The sequence below is a fragment of the Plecotus auritus genome (genome assembly GCF_963455305.1).
Source record: "Plecotus auritus genome assembly, chromosome: 5".
NCBI lineage: Eukaryota > Metazoa > Chordata > Mammalia > Chiroptera > Vespertilionidae > Plecotus > Plecotus auritus.
In genome coordinates this window covers 176,242,619-176,265,812 of record NC_137776.1, presented here as the reverse complement: position 1 = coordinate 176,265,812, position 23,194 = coordinate 176,242,619, and the positions used below count along the sequence as shown (strand labels likewise).

Genomic DNA, 23,194 nt, shown 5'->3' with positions numbered 1-23,194 from the left:
TCCCTCCCACATAGGGTGGTTGATGTGCGTGCAGTGCCCGAGCCCAGGCCTGGCATACAGGAGGTGCTCAGTAGATGCTGGACACTCCGGGGTGGCTAGTATTATCCCCATCTGAGGCCTTTTGTGCTGGATTAATAGCACAAGCTGACACAAGGTAAAAGCCCTGAAATAAGCATGCAGCTGATTAACTCAGTCCTCACGGCAGGCTCTGAGATGGGCGCTAACATCATTCCCTGTTTCACAGAGGAGAGGGCTGAGGCAGTGAGAGGTCAAGTTACTCGCTGAAGTCCCACCAGCAAGTGTCCAGGCCTGTGTCCCACCTGACTCCCAGGACCACCACCCCTGCTCTTGGTGTCCTCCTGCATGGTATGGTCTTGCAGCCTGAGGCTTTTTGGCTGCTGGTCCTGGGGAGGGAGAGCCTCAGCGGACCCGGACTCTGACCCCCAACTATTCTTAATGCCTCTTCGTATTGCCCCCTCCAGCAACCCATTTGCGGACAGAATTCTGATTACGTTTCTCCCCTGCCCAAAGCCCTTCATGGTGGGTGAAGGGTAGAAGAAAACTCTTTGTAGTTTCTCTGCGACTCTTCTATAAGTGTAAAATTATCTCAGTGTAAGAAGTTTAAAAAAACACACAACACAAAACAAAAATACCCCAAACCTTTGCTGAGCCCGGCCGCAGGAATAACGTCACCGTTTTTGATGCAAGTGTACAACTCTGTGATCCAACCTGGCTGGGCGTTTAGAACTTACACACATTGAACAACCAGGAACTGTCTCAGAAGCTTGGGATCCAGATGTGGACTGTGGGCTCCAGCTGCAGTGGCATCCGGCATCCGGCAGGCCCCTGGGAATGAGAACAAGGCCCGTGGTCTGGGTGGTGAGTTCCCCACAGCAGCCCAGCGGAGGCTGCTGCCCCTCCTCTCCGAGGCCAGGGCTCCCTCTTCTTCTAAGGTTTGTGAGTCAGGCCCCAGGCAGGGAGGTTGGGTCCATCTTTTACTTCCATCCCTCCCAGGGGCCCAGGTCTGTGCTCCGAGGACACCAGGCCCTCTACACACCACAGCTGCGGCGGTTTATTTTTTAAACCTGCCATTTATTGAGCAACTACTGTGTGCCAGCTCCCTCCTAGGTGCTCCCTGCACTCCGTCATTGGTGATCTTTGTCCCTCCCAGAAGCTCTCATTCCTGGAGTTTTCTCTTCTCCACTGCCTTCCCCGCCCATCATCATCTTTTTCCTGGAAGGTGACAGTGGCCTTCATGCTGGGCTCCCTGCCTCCATACTGCAGCCAGCAGTGGCCTTCCGAGGTACACGTGCCTTCTGGGGTGGCCGATGAGCCTGGGAATAAAGAGAGGCTCCCTAGCCTGGTGTACAGGTGCTCATTAATTACTAGCGGTTGGTGGTGACGACAAAGACAAGGCTGATGGTGATAGCGTCAGTATTAGGGTCCTGCTCCAGTCTGCATGGCTGCCCCCCGAGAGAGGAGAAGAACCTGCCTAGACCCGGACACTTAAGTGAAATATACGAGGCCTGTGCTGATTCCATTTCTAGGAACCTGATTTATTTCTTGACACTTGACCTCAGACAGCAAGGGCTTGGGAAGAGGCAGAAGGGCCATGTAACCAAGAGGAATGAAGACGCTGGTCATTTCCCATGGGTGTTCCCTGTAGTTGGAACCTTGGCCAGTCGATGATGGCATCTCTGGGGCCTCTCTCAGCCTCTGGCCTCTGTCCTGGAGTCTAGGCAGGACCTCTCTGGTGAGCCGGGGCGTGTCAGTGGGCTGGTCCCCTCCTCTGGAGGTGAAGGCCCTCGAGAGGTCTGCAGCCCTGTGGGGTTCAGTGCCCGAGGCTACCCAGCTGGCAAGATGGCACCCTTCTCCTTGCTCCCTGGCACCCAGCTGGTGTTCGCTTCATTTGTGTCTAGGTGTTACGTTTCCCTCATTGAGCAACGCTCTGGGTGCCCTGTTCTAGCCTCCATCCCTCGGGAAGCCCTTCCCAAATCTGCAGTTTCACTGGGTCCTGTTGTCAAAGATGCTCATGGCATCCAGACTTTTCTCTTTAAAGTGCACATCTCAGTTGGAAACTAAATCGATAGCATGCTGTAATGAAGTAATCACTGCCTGTCTCGCTCACGATTCTTGTTGCTGTTGTGTCCCCGGTAACTACCCTGATGGCCAGCACATTGTAGGCACCGAGTAGTTAGTACCTGGGTGAATGACTAAGGAACCATGTCTGATTCATCTCACTGTCAATCTCCCAAGGCCTTGCTCAGAATCACACATCTATTATGGATTATATCAATATCTATTGAAAAATGGCATCACCCGTCTGAGTTCCAGTTTTTTTGTGTGTGTGTTTTTTTTAACCGAGAGCCTTCTCTGGCAGCTTCTACCACCCCTCAAGCTTGGAACCCAGGGCCAGCAGTGTCTCTGAGTAACTGTGTTCTCTTGGGAAAGCAAATATACAAAATTAAAAGCCAACTACCACATGCTAGAAACATATTGCTGAATGTGATCTAAGAAGCAAGGTCTAATTTGGGATTTTATACTATATTTAGTTTCCTGGGAATAGAATCCTCTGTATAACTTGCACAGCTATTGTTCAGGGTTGGCACAGTCACCCTGAATAGGTGTTTCAGGAGCACCTGGTGAATAAAGCGGGTACTGCGGGTGCTTGATTTGGGGCCCTGCGGTAGATAGAAAAGCAGTTCATCTTCATTTGTTTGGGGCCAGATTTGATTTCTTGGTCGTAGACAATGAAGGTGTATAGAACACATGTGAACCCGGGCCATGACATTGATCCGCTATGTGACCTTGGACAAGTCACTTGGCCCCTCTTGGTGCTTGACTGGTTCTTGATCAGAGGAGGATCGGTAAACGGCCGTGTCTCCTTCTTGGGGTTATTGGGAGGATGTAATTCAGTGTAACCATCTAGAAAGTGCTGGCTGTGTTGGTGATTAATATTTTTATGCACCAGAGAGATGCAATTCCATTTTTATTGGTGCCAGGACACAAGATTTTTGGAATCTTCCTTGACTCTCTCTCAACCGTCACATCCAGTTCATCAGCAAGTCCTGTTGGTTCTACTTTCTAGTATATCCAGACCCCAACCCTTCCTCACCCGCTCACTGCCACTACCCGGGTCCCAGCCATCCTCATCTTTTACCTGGGCTGCTGCAGTAACCTCATCGGCCTCCACCCTTGCCCGTGGTCTGTTCTCAACACAGCAGCCAGAATGATCTTTTAAAAACGAAAGTCAAATTATGTCACTTGGCCAAAACCTTCCAGTGGCTTTGCAGAGTAAACACCAAAGCCCTTCGGTGGCCTGCAGGCCCTGGGCTGACCTCCGTTCCTCTTCTCCCATCCTCACTCACTCCCGCCCTTGAGTCTCCGCACTGGCCATTCCCGTTCCCAGACACCACATGGCCACCTTCTTCCATTGTTTGTCTACTCTGATCGCTTTATTTAAAACTGCCACCCCCTACTCCTCCCTCGTTTCCAACCTTCTGATTATCCCGTCTTTCTCTGTTTTCCTCCTCTAGTACTGATTGCCTTCTAGCATACATATTTTTTACCAAGTTATTACACTTAATGTTATTGTCTCCCCCATTTGAATGTAAAGGCCATGGGAGCAGGGATGTATCCCAACGCCTGTAGAACCATGTCTGGCGCATAGAAGGAGCTCAGTAAGTGCTTGTCGGATGAGCATTGAATCCTGTGCCTCAGTGGGAGGGAGAGAAAGTTCAAGTTAAATTGGAGGATCCACTGGATATTGGAAAGGAAAGAGAGAGGTAGATGTGGCTTGCATTGTTTGGGACACACTCGTCCTCCGTCCTCTGGCAGGTGTTTCTCACAGGTGTGCCGCCTCCTGCAGGCCTCCAGGTCAAGGGCACTTGGTTTCAGGCTGAGCAGCTTCTTACAGGGTCCGTTGGACCAGTTGGTCATGTGAAACAGAATGTATCAAACTCATGTGCATATATACACATGAAACACACATGCTATGGAGTAACATGCATTTGATATTTGTGAGTGTAACATCCATGTAAGTTAGTAAGAAAGAAGACAAGACTCCAGGGGCACATTCACTCTTCCCTCCCGAGGGTGGAGGCAGCCCCAGAAGCAGTGAGCCTGGGGGATTTGGACTGGTCCACCGGTGGATTCCACCTTGTCCACCAAAGCTGAGCACAGTGCTCAACACATAGTAGGCTTTCAAGGAAATACCTGTTGAACGAATAAAGGAGTGATTGATTACTTCAGATCAATTGCTATATTTCACCCAAGTATAATTGTCAATGCAGTTCATCATTCATCTAAGCAACCTCATTATCTGTATTTCCTGAGAAATAATAACTAACGGATTTGACCCTGTTTGCTGTGTGCTAGGCCCTGAGCTGGGTGCTGGAGACATGGCCACGTGAGAGATGTTGGCTTTGTCCAGGAGGAGGCCACAGTGTGGGGGCAGGCGGGCGCTGCAGGAACCGTGGTCCTAGTCCGGTTGAGTTGGTGAAAGGCACTGGTGGTGGTGTGTTAGCAGGGTTGGCGAACAGTGAACAGGATAGATCCAATCTGGTGCGGGAGCGGGGAGTCATTGCCCTCTCCAGAGAGGAAGCAATTTTGGAGTTTCAGTGGGGGAGGGAAAAGGTAAGATCCTAATTAGACCCCGTGGAAACGTGCTGTGCCAGGCCCTGGGCTTGGCCGGCCGAGGTGCCATGTTGGAGATTCCCCCTTCCAGCGAGGTGGCACCCCCTCCATCCCCTCTGAGCTTGGGGAACCGTGAGCCCCCACATTCGCTGTGGCACCCCAGCCTCCCTGAACCTCTGGCTCAGCTCTCTTTTCCAAGAAAGGCATTTCATTCTTTGAGATCAGGCAGCCAGGACCCAAGGAGCTGTTTTCCTCCATTGTGCAAGCATGACAAATCATTAATTTTTGATTGATTTGCTTAGAATTATGGGCGCCCCAGCATTCTTTCCGCCGCTGAACAGCTGTATAACAAATGAATATATCAGTGTGCACAAAAGATTGGAGATCTAAGAGAAGCCATTACATTAGCCACCCTCCCCCACTCTCACCCCTTCCGGGGCAGTGAAGGGAGGAAATTTTTACCAGAAATTCCTCAAGTGGCTTAAAGGGGGAAAAAAAAAAGCCTTTTTATAATTGAATTAAATCTTTATCTCTTCATCTTGTGCAGCAGATTTCCAAATACACACCAGGTCCCCACGTGCTTGGGTTTCATCCATCCAGGAGGAATCTTTAATAATGAAATTTCAACTCGTGAATTAAAACCAAAAAGGAAAAAAAAAAAAAAGCAAATTCTGCCCCTCCTATTTGCTTTTTTTTTTTTTTGGTCGCTGCTATTCCTTTAAGATTTTGGAACTGTACCAGTGCACTAAATGTGACCTCCATAACTTTTAAATTAAGAATTTATGCTGGCTTGAAATTTATGAAATATTTCAGCATGAAAGAAAGCCTTTTTCCCTCAGGAAAATTGAGCAATAAATCACAGCACTGTGGATTTACTGCCCCAGAGCCAGCGAGAGATAGGATTTTTTTCTTTTTTTTTGCTTCATTCTGAAAAAAAAAAAAAAATGTAATCATATAAGACAGCTTAGCTGCTATCCTCCCACTCTCTAGAATTTTTAATTTCAGCTGTTTCTGCTTGGATTTATTTCCAATATTCCTGCTCGGCTTTTCAATTTCCTCAGTTATTAAATTTTAATTCAGTGCATTAGCATTTAAATTAAAAAAGGGTTTATTTTATCGAAATCGTTGGCCAGCCCCCATCCCGTAGCACACGAATTGCCTGTTTCTGCCATTTGCACAAAATGTGAAATGCAGCTAATGTATTACAACTTACATTTGCACAAATTTAGAAATAAAATTTCTGGGTTTGGAATAATATTTTCTTTCCAAGAAAATCCTTAATAAGAGAATGGAAAAGAACAACTTAACATTCATTTGGGGAGGGAGGAGGAGGGTTGAATGAAACCAAAAATAGCCTTGCTCAGGTTCTAGGGAGAAGCCGGTGTATAAGGAATGGATGGGGCTAGGAAATGGGGACAGGTACCCTGATGGGGTGCTGGGGGGTCTGGATGCCTGTAACCCCACCTCTGTGAGAGTGAGCAGGAGGGTCTCTCATGGCCCACTGTCCCCAGCACATTTCATTGGCCATCGAGGGGTTTGGTTAAGGTTGGGAATGACAGAGATGGAAGTCAAGGGCGGAGATGATCTGATTCAGCTCTCCCGCTCCTGCTCCCATTCTTGCCTCTGGGCAAGCTCAGGTCCAGGGAAAGGAAAGCTTGCCCAAGGTTCAAAGCGAGACCCAGACAGAGCCTGGGCAGGAAGCTGCATATCCTCTAGGAGCACATGGCCCAGGAGTAGTGGCGACAGCAGTAGAGTTTCCATTACTTAAGCGATTGCAACACATGCCTGGCCTGCGCTTCGTACGCTATCTGCACCGCCGTGTTTAGTGGTGGGGGGTTAGGTGGAAGCTCATGAGATGCTGACTTGCGGCATCGGATTCAGATCAGGCCTGAGACAGGCCGGGGAGACCCCTGATGCTGTCCAGGCCGGCTCTGCAGCTGAGTCCTGCTGCATACTTTTACCTGCGCTACTCCGTGTAAGTTACCTGGGTTTAAGTCTCATGCCAGCCCCAGGATGGAGGTCCTGGGATTACTCCTCACTTTGCAGACGAGGAGACTTGCCTAGGAGCATACAGCTAGAAACTGGCAGAACCAGGACTCGAGCGCAGACTGCCTGAGTCTAAACCCTGTCCTCTTAAACTTCATTTCAAATTGAGACCAAGTCAGATTGCCCTGAGTGTGCGGTTCAGGTTGGATCACATGAATTTGCTGGTATTAGGATCTTTGGGCCTAGGAAAATGGCAGTGTCCGCGGTGCAACTGATTCGAACAGTAGGGGTCGCTATGATGTATTGATTGGTGAGGACACACAGCAAGCTGGCCTGGCATCTTAGGGAGCTCTACAACCGAGAGTTGGCGCCTTTCGCACTGTGGGCTTTGACTGGGGCTAGGAGGACCCGAGAGGCCGTCATTGTCATTATGGCGGGTCTAGACGCGGGCCGCATGCTGTGATTGACAGCTGCTGTGATTGACAGCTGCTGTGATTGACAGCTGCTGTGATTGACAGCTGCTGTGATACTGACAGGTGCTATTTTCGACATCTCTGACTTGTGCCCATTGTCCACCAGCTCTACTCCTGCCAAGGTAGCACTCTTCCTCCATCAGTTTGTTTTCCCTTCTGCCACCACCTTAGTCTCTGCAGAGGGATTTGTTTAGACAACGATTTGAACATTTTTATTCGCACTTTGTCTTTATTTTATACAAATGGGTGGAAAACGAAGATGAGTGTTGCCAGCAGTGATACAAAGCTCCAGTATCATAAGCATCATAAAAGGGCAAGGTGGCTGGGGATAATCAGGTGTGCAAAACAAACCAGAACCTTCCCTCGTACCCAGCCACGTGTTCCCTGTATTTGACCTCGTCAGCTCTGTGTGAAATTATGAAGGAAAGGGACAACAAACGACAGCATTAAAAATATGTATGAAATGCTAGAAATCGATGGCCGGAGTTGAGTCTGGAAGGTGAGAGGTCATTTGGGGCTGTACAGTTTGTTTAGGCTCTCTGGGGCAGAATTCCCACCCCCTGCCACTTCTGCCTCTTACGATGTGGACGTGAAAACAGTGTCTTCCCGCTCGCTTTCCAGACAAGTTTTGAGGAATGCAGTGTCGGAGAGAGGCTGTAATTGATCCTGTTCTTCTGCTCCCAGTGAAATGGTATGCAAACCATTTTCTGCTTTGTTTCTTCTGCTGAAATAATACACCGGCATCCCATTAATTTCTCTTGCCCAGGCCTCATGCTTCTGCCTCCCCTTTTGTCCTTCACCTTTCTACTTCCCTCCGGTGGACAATCGGGGTGGTGTAAGCTCACCCCATTTCTCCATTAGCTCTCCTAGATGTTGGTGGACAATAAAATATTACAGAGCTGAGAAGGTAGGCGCTGGAGTCACCCAGACCTGGGCGTGTAGCCATGGGGTATTGGATACCTGGCTTAAGGACCCTCTGTGCCTAACCTGTAAAATGGGAATATTGTGTATGTGTGTTGAGGGACCTATTGAGAGGATTAAATAAGTGGCATTTAATGTCATACACTAGCACCTGCTGGGAAGTTCTCCAGGGGAAGCCAGTCTGGATGCCCACAGGGGCCAGGCTGGAGGCCTGTGTATGAGGCCAGAGGGAAGGGTAGAAGCAGATATGTCAGCTGTAGCTGACTGTGGCCATGTGGAGACAGTGTTGCTGGATTAACTGGTTTTTAAAGAGAAGCTGAAATGTGGCCTTTGTGTGTGTGGGGTGGGGGTGGGGGGGGATTAATGCCTTTATTTTTATATATTTACACTTTGGATTGAAGTCCGCCATCTGGTTTTGCCAGTTTGCAACTTCCCATAAGCACTCATCAATAGGTAGCTGCTGCTGTGTTTATTTTAGGTCATCAATCCTTCATCCACAATGCTGAAATTCGAAAAGTTTGAAAACAAGAAAGATTTTTCGTAACCTATGAAGCGGCAGAACTTGACCTAAGGGAGAAGAGGCTAGTTGCCCCCTTCATTTATCCCAGTGGGGCTCACTTGTGTCAGTTTCACTGTAGAAACATCAATGTGCTTGAGTGCTGGGGGCTCCCCAGACCCTGCCAGGGTTGTTTCCAAATACAGAACACACGTGGCAACATTACCTTTCTAAAATTGGAAGGATTCTGAGTCTGGGAACAAATGTGTGCTAGTATTTTGAACCTACATAATTTTAAATGTTTGCACAAAGCTAGGGGCTGCTGCTTCAACCAGGGGTGGTGGAGAATCTGGGCCTTCCCCCATGTCTGTGGCCTCCGCATCGAGGTCCCCCCCAGCACTGGCCTGGGAGTCAGGATCCCCAGGTCTATGTCCCTCAGTCCTCATGAGACTTCAGGCAGCTTCCTCCTCCCTCAGGGCCTCTGTCTCTCCCTCTGAACCAGAATTTTATGATTTCTGAAAATTTAATTTGGTCAGCCTTACTTCCCCACCCCACCCCCGCCCCCCAATAAAGAGATTAGGAACCAGCACTCTCTTGCCTCCCCCTGCTCCGAGGGTTGGGGGACAGAATATTTTAACATAAATGAATTTTCCCCCTCCGGTTGGTAGGAATAAATCGGCGGCTACTGTTTTATTGGAAATCCCAGCTGAAAATAAAAATGGTGCAATTCAATCTCAGATTTAGCTGGTTACTTACTTTTCGCCGAGTCCCCAGGGTTCTGTGGTTGCTGGGTTTGTGTTGGCAATGGGTGCTCTGCTGGATTTAAAGGGCCAAGCAAATTTGGGTTGGGGGGTGTGCTGACTCCCTCTCACCACTGGGGGCAGAGTTTTCCAGCCTGAAGGAATGGAGCAGGGGTCAGGGCCAGCTCACCCCTGTGTCCGAAGGCTGTGCTGAGCAGCAGCCTGGTGGGGGCGCAGCGGGTAGGATTCTGTCTGCTCCCCGGGCTAATGCAGGTGTCTGGGTTTCCTTTGCAGGCTGACGGAGCCAGTGCGGCTGGACGGAAAAGCACTGCGAGCAGGTAGGTCCACCCTCACCGCACCCCGCCTCCCTCACAACCACCAGCCACCTGAAAGGTTTGCCCCTTCCACCCGAAAGGGTGGATGGTCCAGGCCGGTCCCCTCTGCTGAGAAGCATCCGTACTTCCCTGGAGGATGTACTGTGGTGGGGAGCACTTTCCAGACCTCCTGGTGTCCTCTGTGGGCACCTGTGACTGGAACCAAGGATGACTCCATCCGAAACTGGCCTTTGGCTGCTCAAGTTGGGGAGGAAAGGTCCTGATCAGGGTCACGTGATGAGTGAGTGGCTGTGTCGAGGCCTTGAACCTGCCAAAGCTGGGTGCACTCTCCACTCAGAAACAGTGAGCTCAAGTGAGGGCCGAGCAAGCCTATCCCACCGTCCTCCCTCATTCATTGAGCACCTGCTAGGTGAGGCCCAGTGCTATGTGCTACGGGCTCAGATGTATCTGATGCTAATTTATCCATCCAACGGGTATTTGAGTGTCTGCTGCGTGGCAGGTACTGTTCAAAGTGCTGGGTCCACAGCAGTGAACAGACAGGCAAGGCTCCATCCGTTTCTCATGATTCTCATGCAGAAGTGGTCTTTGCCTTCATGCATGAATCTCCCACACCAGCATATCTGCCTGTTGTCAGGGGACAGCAGGCGGGTTTCCCCATAGTCCTAGTGGCTGCCTGGAGCTCTGTATTGAGTCTTAGCAGCCCGTGGCTGCAGGGGGAGGGAGAATGAGTGCTGAGATAGATTAGAGATGCCTGCCCAGTCAGGGGAGCGGGTAGGTGGCATGCGTGCCATCTCTTCGCTCTCCATGACTAGCCTACGCTTGAATATACTTAGTCATGGAGCCCCGTATTATTACCAAGATGCCAGGAAGGACCAATCCAAACCTTAGGGTCATGTGTAATTTGAAGAAATTTCTAATAATAATAACTACCATTGAGTCAGCACTTACATGTCCCGACTACGTGACTCACATATATTAACTTACTATTAATTCATGTACTCTTTATAACAACCCTAAGTGGAGGTGCTTTATTCCCACTTTACAGATGAGGAAACGGAGGCACAGAGATGTGTTTGGGGTTCAGGCTGCCCCGTTGGAAGTGAGTAGTTCTGCCAGGATGCTCACCCAGGTCTGACTTCTCCAATGCATATGCTTAACCATGGTGCCCTCTCACTCCTTGGTATGAAGTGATCAGTTAATAGGTGTTAGCGGAGACTGTTAGGGGCCAACGGCTCTGCCATAGGCTGTGGGCTTGTCAAAAAGGCAGGGACTCCAAAGGAGCTAACAAGTGAGTTTCTATTGATTCTGTCAGTAAAGCTAGCAGTGCGTCTTTGAAAGACCAAAGCAGTAATGTTATACGGTGACCCAGCATTCAATCTGAGGAGTGACTTATGCCTTAAACATCAAGAGAAGGCCTTAGCTGATGCTGGTGAACTTGACCCTGGCCTGGGTTAGAATGGCCGAGTGGGGTTTAGACTTGTCGGCACTTTGTGGAGCATTAGACTCCCTTAGTCCCTGTTTCAGATGGGGAAACAAAGCCCCAAGGTTCCCTGGGGTCAGAGGTAGGCTAGATGGGGTGACCTTGAAGGACCTGAGACCCTCTGACATAGGCTTCCACTGAGCTCCCAGCCGTGCCACAGCACACTCTCTTATACACCAGGGTCTATTTCGTCCCAGCACCTTCCTTTTGGCCCAGAACACCCAATTTCGTTACTTCTCTAGAGGCCCTCTGGCTAAACCCCAAAACCAACAGCATGGGCTGCTCAGGAATCAGTGTGAAATTGAGGGGGACAAGGAGAGATGGTGTTTCTGATCCTAAGAGACAACCGAATGTGGTTTGGTTTATTTCCCTGTAACCCAACCTGGGTCGATTTTACAAGACCAGTGATCCCAGCACTTGAGGTTAATGCTGACCTGGTGTGCAGGTTACAAGTCACAGAGCACAGCTCAGCCAAACCTCACTTATTCTCAGGGCATGGGGGCTGTGGGGCCTTGGCTGGGGAAAATACTAAAGGAAATGTGGTTTCTATAACCAAGTAAATGAAGCTACGGGCTTGCTGTAGTGAAGAATTACTGCCTTTTGTTGTCAGTTGAAGGTTTTCAGGCGTGGAAGGACTCTGTAGATAAGCTACTCCGACGCTCTCATTTGGAGATAAGGAAACCAGGGATGGAAGAGGTTAAGGGACTCATGTGTTCGTTGCCTAACCAAGTGATCAGGATTGAGTAGACAGGGAGATTGTTGGGGCCGGCGGAAGATGAAAAACCACTCTCAGTCATTCATTCCACAAATACTTACTGAGCACCTGCTAAGTGCCAGAGTCTGACCTATGACCTAGTGCTGGATATATAGTAGTGAACACAGCAGACAGCATCCCTGGCCTTATGGAGGTGGTGTTCTAGTGGAAGCGGGGGAGACATAATAAATGCATAAAACATGTGGTATGTCAGGTGGTAAAAAGCACTCTGGGGGATTACTGAACCAGAGGGAGTATTGCATCCCCAGGATGGTGACATTTGAACAAGGATCTGAAAGAGAGGAGGGACTGAGCCAAGCAATCATGAGAGAAGCACATTCCAGGTAGAGGGAATAGTAGGTGCAGGAATAGTAGGTGCAAGGCCCTGAGGCAGGAATTTGTGTATCATATTGGAGCAACAGCAAGGAGGCTGATGTGGCTCTTTAGCGCCTTGGAGGTGGGGAACCACTGGGGATTTGGGGCAGAAGAGGGGCATGAATTTGGTTTTAAAAGGATCATTCTGGCTGCCAGGAGGAGAGTAATCGCAGGAGACAAGATGTAGTACGAAGTGTTGCTAATGTTCAGGACCTTAGAAGGTAGGCTTCAATGAGAGTTTCTAAAAGGTTATTTTAGTCAGGCCTAAGGAATGCAGCTTTGCAAAGCTGGGTTGTGTGAGTTCTGCATCCACAGTGCACAGCCTCCCGCTTGGGCTCGGGAGGGTGTGGAGCAGCCGTAAACCCCTGTGGCTCCCACTTCCATGCCTGGTCTGCCAGGCATCCAACTTCCTTGTCCTCTCTCCAGTCCCGCGAAGGGCCAGGCAGCTTAGCTCAGTGTTGAAGAGCCCAGATCCTGGCACTGCCCACCTCCTGGGTATGTGACCTTGGGCTCGTTACCTGTCTTCAGTTTCCCTGTCGTTAAAATGGGGATTATATTAGTACCTCTCTGATAGTGCTGTCATTGATAATAATGTTAATAATAACTTAATGTTATTATTATTAAGTATAATAATGAGATATATACCTTAGCACAATGTCTGGCCCATGGTAGATGTTCAGTAAATGCTTGTTTTATCACCACATCTCCACCATGCTAGATTCCATTCCTAGGAAAAGGTAACAGTGGGGTGGCAATTGATTTCTTGTACAGCCTAGACATTGGAGAGAGAGCAGGAAGGGGGGCGGGTATGGGTGGGGATGGAGCTTGTATTTGTTGAGGGCCTACCATGATCCAGCTACTGTGTTGTGCACTTTATACATAGCTCATTCGATCCTCCCCGAGGCCCTCTGAGGCAATGATTGGCATCCCTCTTCCTTGGAGGGAATTGAGAAATAGAGTTGTCCAACGTTACCCAAATAGTCAAATGGCTTTGGGCTAGGCTGAGTCTTGTCCTTTTTAGCCAAGATTTTTCACTGGTGGACCATTTAATTTGATAACTGCATGCGTGTGGCTGCATCATTATTTTTTGAAGAACATATTCTTGTTTTTAGCATTTTGGATTTCAGCAGTAAAATAAAAGTAGCCCCAAACTAACTTCATTTGCACAAAATTTCCCAGTAACAGTGGGCCCGATGCTCATCAGTGACCAGTGTGGTGTTAACAGAATGAATCACTTGAGGACTCAGGGTGTATTTTAGGCTGCGTCTTCCATCTTGACGTTAGGTGTATACTCCTGTTAATGGAGCTTATTTAATTTCCAGAAATGTGTATTCTGGAAATCTTTGGGCAAAGTTGGCCCACAAAAAATCATAAAAATTGCAGGCTGCCATGGAAAGTTAAGTTCCAAAGTGTGACAAGGAGAGGGAGCCGTTGCTTTTTTGGTGGGGAGAGTTCACTGTGCTTTATCGGTAACTGTTAAACCAAGACTCTGTAAATAGGGCAGATTCTGAAAATTCAGAGACACCCTTAGGTTTGCTCTGTGGAGACAGCCACAAAATGCAACTCCCTTATGCACATCAAAATCAGTGAATCATTTCTGCCAAATGGCACTGTGGCTCTCGAACTTGGGGTGGTCCTGCAGAGTGAAGTGACAGGTCTCGCGGGAACCTCTGCTCGGTCCCCCCGCCCGGCTTGGATCTCCCACTTGGGCTCTTCGAGCAAGTTAAGAAACCTCCTGTGAAGCTGTGACTATCGGTTCAGAGCGTCTGGACGTCCTGCCTTGTCCTGAAGAAGCACAGGCTTGGGAATGGTAACTAGGATGATCCGACCTGTTCACTTCTTGAGGTCCTTAATGACAAAGGCCCTTGATCTGAGAAAGCAACTCAGAAAATTTCCAGAACCTCATCGTCTGTCTGGCTCCGCCAGTGGGGGAGAAACATCCTTACCCTTGGCTTCAGCTTCCTGCAGGTGCCGGCAACACATGATGGTTAAGAATGCCAGTGAATGCCCAGTCCACCTCGATCACCCCTGCCTTCCCCTCCTGTAGGGTGTGTCTTGGCTCTCCTCTTCATCGCTGCTCCTTTTGGGCCTAAAAACCCCTCCTACACTCATTTATGAATACTCCATCCATGGCCTAAGAGCTCGTCTTTTTCATAGTGTCACCAAACTTTTCATATTTTGGCAAGTGCTTGGTAAGGATGGGAGGGGAAAAACCACCATTTATGGACTCCTCCTGTGTGTGTGGTGCCATACTAGGCATCTCTGTGTTTCAATCTTCTACACAACCCTTAGTGGTTAGTGTTCACATCCCCGGCTTACACATGAGGAGCGGATGGGGTGGGCAGGTTAGAGAGCTTGGCAGTGGTCCACGCATCTAGTTATCATCCTGGTACCTTGGGAAGACCTGGACTATGCAGTTAGGAGTCTCATTTGTGTGTCAGGGGGGTGGGGTGTCTCTGGGCAGTGAGGAACCGGGCTGGGTCCTCCCCGTCGAGAGTGTGGACAGAGCTGCTGTACATTACAAACCTCAGTATGTCATCAGCTGGCCTCCAGGACTGGCGGGTGGAGCGTGGAGGGGAGAGGCCAGATGTAATGTCAGGGCGGGGTTTGTGGGCACTGCCATTGGAGAGATGACAGCTGGACAGCTCCAGGCATCCCTTGTTAGTGTGGGCAGCATGTTGGAGAGGAAGTGGTCCTGTTGGGTAGGACCTTTCATTCCAAGGAGAAACTGGCCAGAGGAGTTGTGCGAGGAAGGGATGGGAGCCTCGGCAGGAAATAACATTGGTGGAGAAGGAGTGTATGTACATCATCCAGCGTGAGGACCAGCTTAGGGACTGCCTCACTCTTCACTGACTGAGTTACCTGCCCTCTGGGGTCTGCTTCGGACCCATGGGTGCCCCCAGAAGATGCAGAACCGTGGGCATGGGCCCCCCTATGACCTGTGACTGAGTGGGTCCTACTTGGGCGAGAATTCTTGAGTCTGCAGGGTCCTTGCTAACATTTTAGTGACCCGGGCCAGCCTCCCATGTACCAGGGCACCCGTGAAAGAAATTTCCAGCTTTACCCAGTATTGCTCAAGACTCCTGCTTTTCTCTAAGTTAGGCTTAAATTAACCAGGGAGTTAACTCTTCATAATTAAATCCTCACGCTGTCTTTCCGAGCTGTGGTGTCGCCCAGCGTTGTGGCTGACTGACACCAACATGGAGACAATTAAGTGCCTAAGACTGATCTCAAGCTAATGGTATATTCATGCGTTGTAGGTTGTTTTGAATTTCTAGACTGTTAAGAGTTGTTAAATAGGTTAATAGTTTTAATCTATTAATCTTAGCTCTTCTACTTGACTATTTATTAAAATATATCAGTGATACGTGACAGAAATGGAGGTGCAGATAATTCTGAGGGTTATTAAGGCCTGTGTGGTGGCGTGAAGATTTGAAACATGGGAAGAATAGTAAGTACCGACCAGGCCTCATTACCGGGGTCCGTGGAAACCGGGGTTTTGCTGTAGGTTCCCTCCTTCTGTCCTTCCAGGATAGTGGACGGACGTTGCGCCCTTTCTCCCCGTTATGATTTCTGTCCTTGCGGCTAAAGACAGGAGCCTCTTTTTAGCCAAAGGACATGTGTGGGCACAGCGGCCATTTTCAAACACGTCAAGGAGCGTTGGAGGTCAGCAGTGAACACAGCACCAAGTACTTTCTTCTGCGGCAGAGATGATCCCCTGAATTTCAGCTCCTAGCACGTGCCCCGTTCTGTCAGGATACTGATGGTGCCCTAGGGGCCTCGGAAATAGGTTCCCCATTTCTGGGAGCTTCTGGTCATTTGCTAATTTCTTAGTTCATTCATTCAACAAGTTGTTGAGAAGAGGAAACAGAAATCCTCCAAATGATCAGAAGTCCAAGAGCTGGAGTTGGGCAGACCTGGTTGAATCGCGCTTTTGCCACTAGAAGGCTGTGCGATCAGGAAAAGTCACTCTGCTTCTCTGATCCGAGGTTTTCTTCTCTGAAAACAAACTGCCTACCCTTGAGGCGTTGTGGAGTGAGGCGCCCTGCCTGGGCACCGTAGCCACGCAGTACGCCTCAGCTGCCCTTGTTCTTGTTGCGTCCTCTGCGTCATCATCGCCACCATCACCAGCAGCACCTCTCACCCTGCGTGCTGGTGTGTTTACGTCGGGCTTTTTCTGTCTGTTTGTACCATTCAGCCAGGGGCCAGGCACTAGGATACAAAAAGCAGGGGGTAGGGCCCTTGCCTCTGGAAGTCTCTCAGAACCAGGCGGAATTAGTGGGCACATTGGGGGCACGAGCCTGTTAGAAGCAGAGGGGCATTCCCGGAACCCCTGGTGTGAGACGGCAGGCCCCACCGAGACCTCAGCACCCCACCCCGTGCCCTGAGGACCCAGGTCTGCCAACTGATGATAGAACGGTGACCCCGCACCCTCAGGAGTTGGGGTCACTGTGCAGTATCAGATCATCACGTGGTACAGTTCATACGTACATATGTCATGTGTCAGTAATATCTCAATGAAGCTGGAGGGGGAAAAGCTGGTGTCAGCGTGTTTCCAGGCTACTGGCATTTCAGGAAGGAGGAAGAGTGTGCTGCATTTGCGGGAATTTCCATTGGGAAGGAAATAAATAAGACTTTGACACTTCAGGAATAAGCATCACTCTTTCCGTTGGCTCCTGGGGAACATCTCCGACCCATGTCCCACGAGGGAAGGTGGGTGGACATGGCTGCCTTCAGTTCTGAGCAGTTAAACCATTGACATTTGGCGGGTGATGTTGGAGGGAGACACCCCGGAGGCTGCACTGGCGACCTTTCCAGGGCACGTGCCTTGGGTCCTTAAATGAACAGGGTGCTTACTGATCACTTCCCACCTGCCAGGCACTGCTGTGGGTGCTGAAATGTGACCATGAATGACAAGACAAAGCCCCCGCCCTCTTCTAGCTCATGTTATAGTTGGGGTGACGGACAGCGAAGAGGATGAGCGGTAACAAGTATGTTGGGTAAACCCAGGGCAAATACTAAGCAGACACATCGGGTGAGGAAGGGGTTGGAGCATCGGAGGCCTTGCATCGGGCCGCCTGCACATCTCCACTGGCGCTGGGATGTTTGAGTAAAGACCTGAAGGAATGGAGAGCTCTCGCCATGGAGGCACCTGGCGGGTGGGAGGGTGGAGAACATTCCAGACAGAGGAAGGAGCAGGTGCAGAGTGAGGCAGGAGCGTGCCTGTGAGCTCAGGGGACAGTGGACAGCACAGCATGGAGCAGCATGGAGACGGTGTGGCCAGTGAGGAGGAACGGGGGCGGGGGATGTTAGCAGACGAGGTCAGCGGGCACATGGGGCATGTCACAGAGCCCTGAGGGTCAGGTGAGGACGGTGGCTGTTGCTCTGGGTGAGATGCAGAACTGTAAATGGATTTTGAGCCGAAGAGAGACATGACCTGGCTTATTTTCATAGGCTCACTCTGGCTGCTATGTTGAACATGGATTTGGAAGCGTCAGGCCGGGGTAGGAGCAGGGAGATTGGCTATGAGGTTATTACAACAAGACAGGAGGAAGGAAGGCAGCTTGGACGAGAGTGGTGGCCATGGAGGGTAAGGAGTGCTCAGGTTCTGGACATATTTTGAAGGTGGAGTTTATAGGATTTGCTGGTAAATTCAAGGCAAGGATAATTTCAAGGTCTGGGTCTGAGGAGCTGGAGGGATGGAATCGTTAGTAAAGGGAATGGGAAAGATTACAGCTGTTTGCTGGGGGTGTCTTAGACTCGGGTCAGTGGGGAAAGCACGGGGGTAGGAGACAGAAGAACTGTCTGTGGACTGGGGGGAGGGCCGTGGCAGCGGCTCAGTTTGGACCTGTTCCATGTGGGTGCCAGTTAGGCAGTTGGTGATGCAGGTGTGGAGGTCAGGGGGCAGGCGCAAGCTGGAGATACAGTTTGTTATTCATCTTCACATAGTTAATATTTAAAAGTATGAATCGGGATGAAGTGCCTTAGGGAGTGAGTGTGGATAAAAATAGAAGAGGCTCTAGAATGGATCCTGGGGGCATGTTGAGGTATAACAGTGGGCTGGTGAAGAGGAATCAGCAGAAGGCACAGGAGGGACCAGAGGTGAGAGGTCCACCAGCAAGCACAGAACCAAGTGAGGAAAGAGTTGGACGGAGGAGAGTGGGGGGCTCTCGTTAAAGGACGGGTTCAATGAGGCGTGAGAAGGGACCATTGGATTGAGGAGCATGGCAGTCCCAGGAGGTCTTGGGAAGAACAGACTGGGGGAGGCAACAACCTCATTGGCCTGGAAGCATTGCCAAGGAGGGGTCCACCGACATCTACAAATAGATAATCATTTGCACTCAGATCCTTGGGAGGTGGGCCGATGGGTAGAGTTGGAGCATTTGGCCAGCGGTCAGCCCCTGCAGCAGGGTAAACACAGCCCCCGAAGTCGTGGTTGGATGTGCGTTCTTTCATTGAACACCCCACGCAGCCGTGCGTTCATGGAGAGTGTGCTTAAGCACAGCTTGAGACCAGTTAGCCCTCATTCCTAATGACTGGAGTCTTTAATGAAGTTGTATTCTAGAGGGAGTTAACCGAGTCATTATTTACACGCTGTGATTAGAGATTTCCCCCTCTACATTGTTTCAGGTGGTTAAAGTAGCAGTAGCCTTTGGAGGGAGTGGGGCGTCCTCAGGCTGAGTCTTGGGGTTCGATGGATGCACTGCTCCCCATCCTCTGCCAGGAGACAGGCGCACCTGCTGCACAGAGGTCCAGCCCACTCAGTGTGCACATGAGAAAACTGAATCCAGCGGGCATTGGCATTTTGGGTGGAATGATGTGGACATTGTACCCAGTAACAAAGTTGTCTGACTCCTGGGCACCTGGCATCACCTGGGACTCTTCCTCCAACGTGGCCAGAAATGACAGTTGTCCTCGGGCCTCAAATCTACTGATTGGTTATTTGGTGGCACTGTCTCTGGCTGCAGAGTTTCGTGGGACCGGTTCCCATCTTGGAGCTGGAAGAATTGTTTCCAGAACAAACGCATCGCTGGAAGTTGTGTGACCTCAGGCATGCCATTCGCTCCCTGTGTTGATGGAGCCCCTGCTGTGCACCAGGCCTGTGCACACGGAGCATGTGGATGTGAAGGGGGCCGTTCTGTGCTGCGGCTTCTCCCTCTGGACCACAGGGCTCTTGTGAGCGCCAGATGGGATGGGGTGGGTCTAAGCACTTGGAGGACCATCTGGTAACACCCAGAGGAAGAGAGTTGCTCTGAAACCGCCCCAGGAAGGCTCTCTGGGTACATTGGACCGGCCCAACAGGGACGAGTAAGAACGAAGCAAACGGAAACTGAGGGTAGTGGAGGGCAGTGGTTTACAAACTTAACCACTTGGAGCTGTTTCTTCAAATTTAGTCGGATGTAGTGTATCAGTTTCCTGCTGTAACAAATTACCACCAACTGGGTGGCTTAAAACAGCAAAAGTTTGTTCTCTCACAGTTCTGGAGGCCCGAAGTCCAAAATCAAGATGTTGGCAGGATCACAGGTCTCCAGGCTCTGGGGAGAATCTTCTTTGCCTCTTCCAGCCTCTGGGGGCTGCAGCATGCCTTGACTTCCAGCTGCATCCCTTCCATCCCTCCCTGTGGCCATGCTGCCGCCACCCCTTCTCTGTCTTATCATCTCTGTGTCTGTCCACTCTCCTCTGTGTCCCTTTAAGGCAGGATGGGGAACCTTTCTTCTGCCAAGGGCCATTTGGATATGTATAACATCACCCGAGGGCCATACAAAATTATCAACTTAAAAATTAGCCTGTGCCCGGCCGGCGTGGCTCAGTGGTTGAGCATTGACCTATGAACCAGTAGGTCACGGTTCGACTCCCGATCAGAGCACATGCCCGGGTTGTAGGTTCGATCCCCAGTGTGGGGGTGTGCAGGAGGCAGCCTATCAATGATTCTCTCCCATCGTTGATGTTTCTATCTCTCCCTCTCCCTTCCTCTCTGAAATCAATAAAAATATATTTTTAAAAATAACCTGCTATAGTTGGTCAAACATTTAATTAACTCACCCCTAACGCATTGGCAGGGCCAGACCAAATTATTTCACGGGCCTTCTGTGGCCAGCGGGCTGGATGCTCCCCACCCCTGCTTTAAGGATTTATCATTGCCTTAGGGCCCACCCAGATAACCCAGAATGATCTCATCTCAAAATCCTCCATTATTTACATCTAGAAAGAACCTTTTTTTCTAAATAAAGTCTCATTCACAGGTTCTAGGGATTTAGGATGTGGGCATATATTTGGGCGGGGCGGGGGGGTAGGGGCACCTTACCCCTCTACAGGGAGAAAGAAGCCCAAATATATATACATTAGACCAAGCTATGCATATCAGAGAGAGAGGGGTCTTGGAACCCTGTTTAATACTACCCTCCTCATTCAGACCTCATGAGTGCTTTGGGGGCCACTGCTAAGGAACCCCTAGGCCTTTAAGGAACACACTTTGAGAACCCCATCACCTTAGTGAAAGGCGATGGCTCTTGGGGAATTCCTTGGGCAAGAACCCGCTTGGTCTGGCTTCTCTCCCAGCATTCTGGCATGAGGAGTAGCCAGCGACCACAGACGCTATGTACTTGCTGAGAAATGGCCTCTCAGTTCCCGGCTTTAGATTTTATGTTGAAGTGTGACTCGGGCTAAATATAAAATTCATAGCATATCTTGAGCAACTATTTTGTAGTTATCTATATATAAATCTGTTTTACAGAGACACAAATAGAATAGATAGTGGAGTGTCAGCGTGTAGATAGATTCCGAGTGCTTTTCACTAATATACCTAATGATTCGTGCTGAGAATATCCAAGGGCTCCACTGTACATTTAAATGGATATAATTAAAATAATGAGCTCTATTTTAAAAAATGATAGATGAAAAAAAATTTTTTTTTGCAGAAGTTAGAAGGAGCTGCGCCACTAATTCAAAGTGATGTAAGTACTCCTGCGATTCCATTGTTATTAGGACGCCTAATTAAATGCAAAGCAGCCGAGAAAAGCAACATTTGTGCTTGTAAATCTAAAGCATGAAGCCGTGTCCTCCGCGCAGCAAGGCCTCAGGGGTGTCACATGTAAGGGAGCGTATGTTGTGTGCCATTGTGCCTGTGGGTGAGAGGATGGCTCACGTGGCTCCCAGTGTCAAGTGCAGGGATCGCCTGTGCAAGGCGGATGGGACATTCAGAGAGAGGTTCTAATTGCATCTCCAGCGAGCAGGGCAGGATCACGGAGGTGGGGATGTCACCCTCATAATGACAGCTGCCATCCATGGAAACCTGCACTCTGCCAGCTCCCCGGCTCATCTGCCCCCGTCCTGGCAAGGATTATGGTCCCCCCCTTAATAGAGAAGGAAACTGAGGCTCAGAGAGGGAATCTTTTGCCCGAGGTCACAGGGTGTATGGATGCCCAGCCTTTCTGACTCCCAACAGCTCCCCCTCTCAGCAGGACTTCATGATGCTAGTGAGGTCCAGCAGAAAGGGACACGGAGTCCATTCAGATGGCATGATCAAGTGCTCACAGGACTCAGGCTGAGCTTCCAAACACGGCCAGCGAAAGAAGGGCTGAGGAAAGGGGCCCTTCCCTGCCCTGCCCTGCCCTTCCCAGGACCTCCGCTGTGGGGAACACGGGCAGGTTGGACACCCGCTCCAGCGGGCCTCTTTGCTGGTCTTGGGAAGCTGTGCTCGGGGAGGCCAGGATTGGGACCAGCGAGGGCCAAGCCAAGGAGAGTCCTCAGCTGCCTGCCCAGCTTCCCCACCCACCCCTGGACCTGTGGGCTGTGTTCTTGCTGGACTGGCATTGAGGGTCAGACAGATCCTGGCTTCCAGCCTCAGAGAGGGCAGGATTGGCTGTCCATGAGTGCCCGCGTGGTCTCAGCTAGGGAATGGGGATTTCAGCCTCTTCTTTCACCAGTTTCCACCAGCATGATCACCTCTATGAATCGATTTAGACAAGGTCCTGGATTTACATTTTTGCATCTGATCCTCACAAGGCCTTTTGAGTAGGTGTGGGGACCCTGCTTCATGGATATGCAAACAGGCTCAGAGAGGATTGGGGGCGCGCTCAGCGTCACCAGCCAGGAAGCGATAGAGTTGGGATTTGAACTCCTGTCTATCTACCTCCCCAGCCCTGCACTATAGTCTATGCCGTGTAAGACCCTTCCCCGCATCCTGTGCACACTCCCCTCCCCCAAGATAGTAGCTACCCATGAAACATCTCCCCTGGGGCCACTGTCCCAGGCACATGCAGATATTGCCTTGTCCTCTCTGCATCACAGTGCTGAGGGGTGGGTGCTGTGTTTACCCATTGTATGGATGTGAAGACTGAGGGGTGGGTGCTGTGTTTACCCATTGTATGGATGTGAAGACTGAGGGGTGGGTGCTGTGTTTACCCATTGTATGGATGTGAAGACTGAGGCTTGGGGCGGGGATGAGTGTGTGTGAAGTCACTCATGCAGAAACCCACTGCTTGGGAGGGACAGTGCCGAAATTTGGCCCCCAGATGATCCGACTTCAAACCCTGGTGCTCTTTCCATCCCAGGTCATCACATCCCATCCTGCCAGGCCTTGAGCCTCTGCTCCAGTGCCTCAGGGCCAGGGCGCCCCCCACCCCAAGCATGCCCCTCGTTTGGCTGGCTGGCTGGCAGGAACATTCTCCCTCCCTAAAGCCATAGCTGGCCCTTGTAACTTCTCAGACCTGTTGGTCCTGGTAATGCTCCTGGGACTCCCTGAACTCAAAGGCTTTTGGGGGTGGGGTGGAATAGGCATGATGCTCTCCCATGGGGGGCTCTGGACCTTAGCAGAGGGGCCGTAGCTCAGGATATCTGGGGAGGCAGCAGCAGCCAAAAAGCCAGGAGCCTCCGTCTTCCTGCACACTCACTAGCACCTTGGTCCTGACTCTGTTCGGATGCTGAAGGGCAAGAATGGTGACATGGGGGCTGCCACGGAGCAGGGGGGCAGGCGTCCCTCTGACAGTTTCTCTCCCAG

The 23,194-nt window shown here is 50.4% G+C and overlaps 1 protein-coding gene across 6 annotated transcripts in view; it reads left to right on the top strand.

Annotated features, from left to right (window-relative positions):
* ZNF618 (zinc finger protein 618) overlaps positions 1-23,194 on the top strand; it is a 147,951-nt gene that overhangs the window by 78,280 nt on the left and 46,477 nt on the right. For all 6 annotated transcript variants that reach the window (XM_080667687.1, XM_080667684.1, XM_080667683.1 and 3 more), the window contains exon 2: positions 9,546-9,589. In XM_080667687.1, coding sequence (XP_080523813.1) covers positions 9,546-9,589 — 44 coding nt within the window. The remainder of the gene's footprint in view (positions 1-9,545; positions 9,590-23,194) is intronic.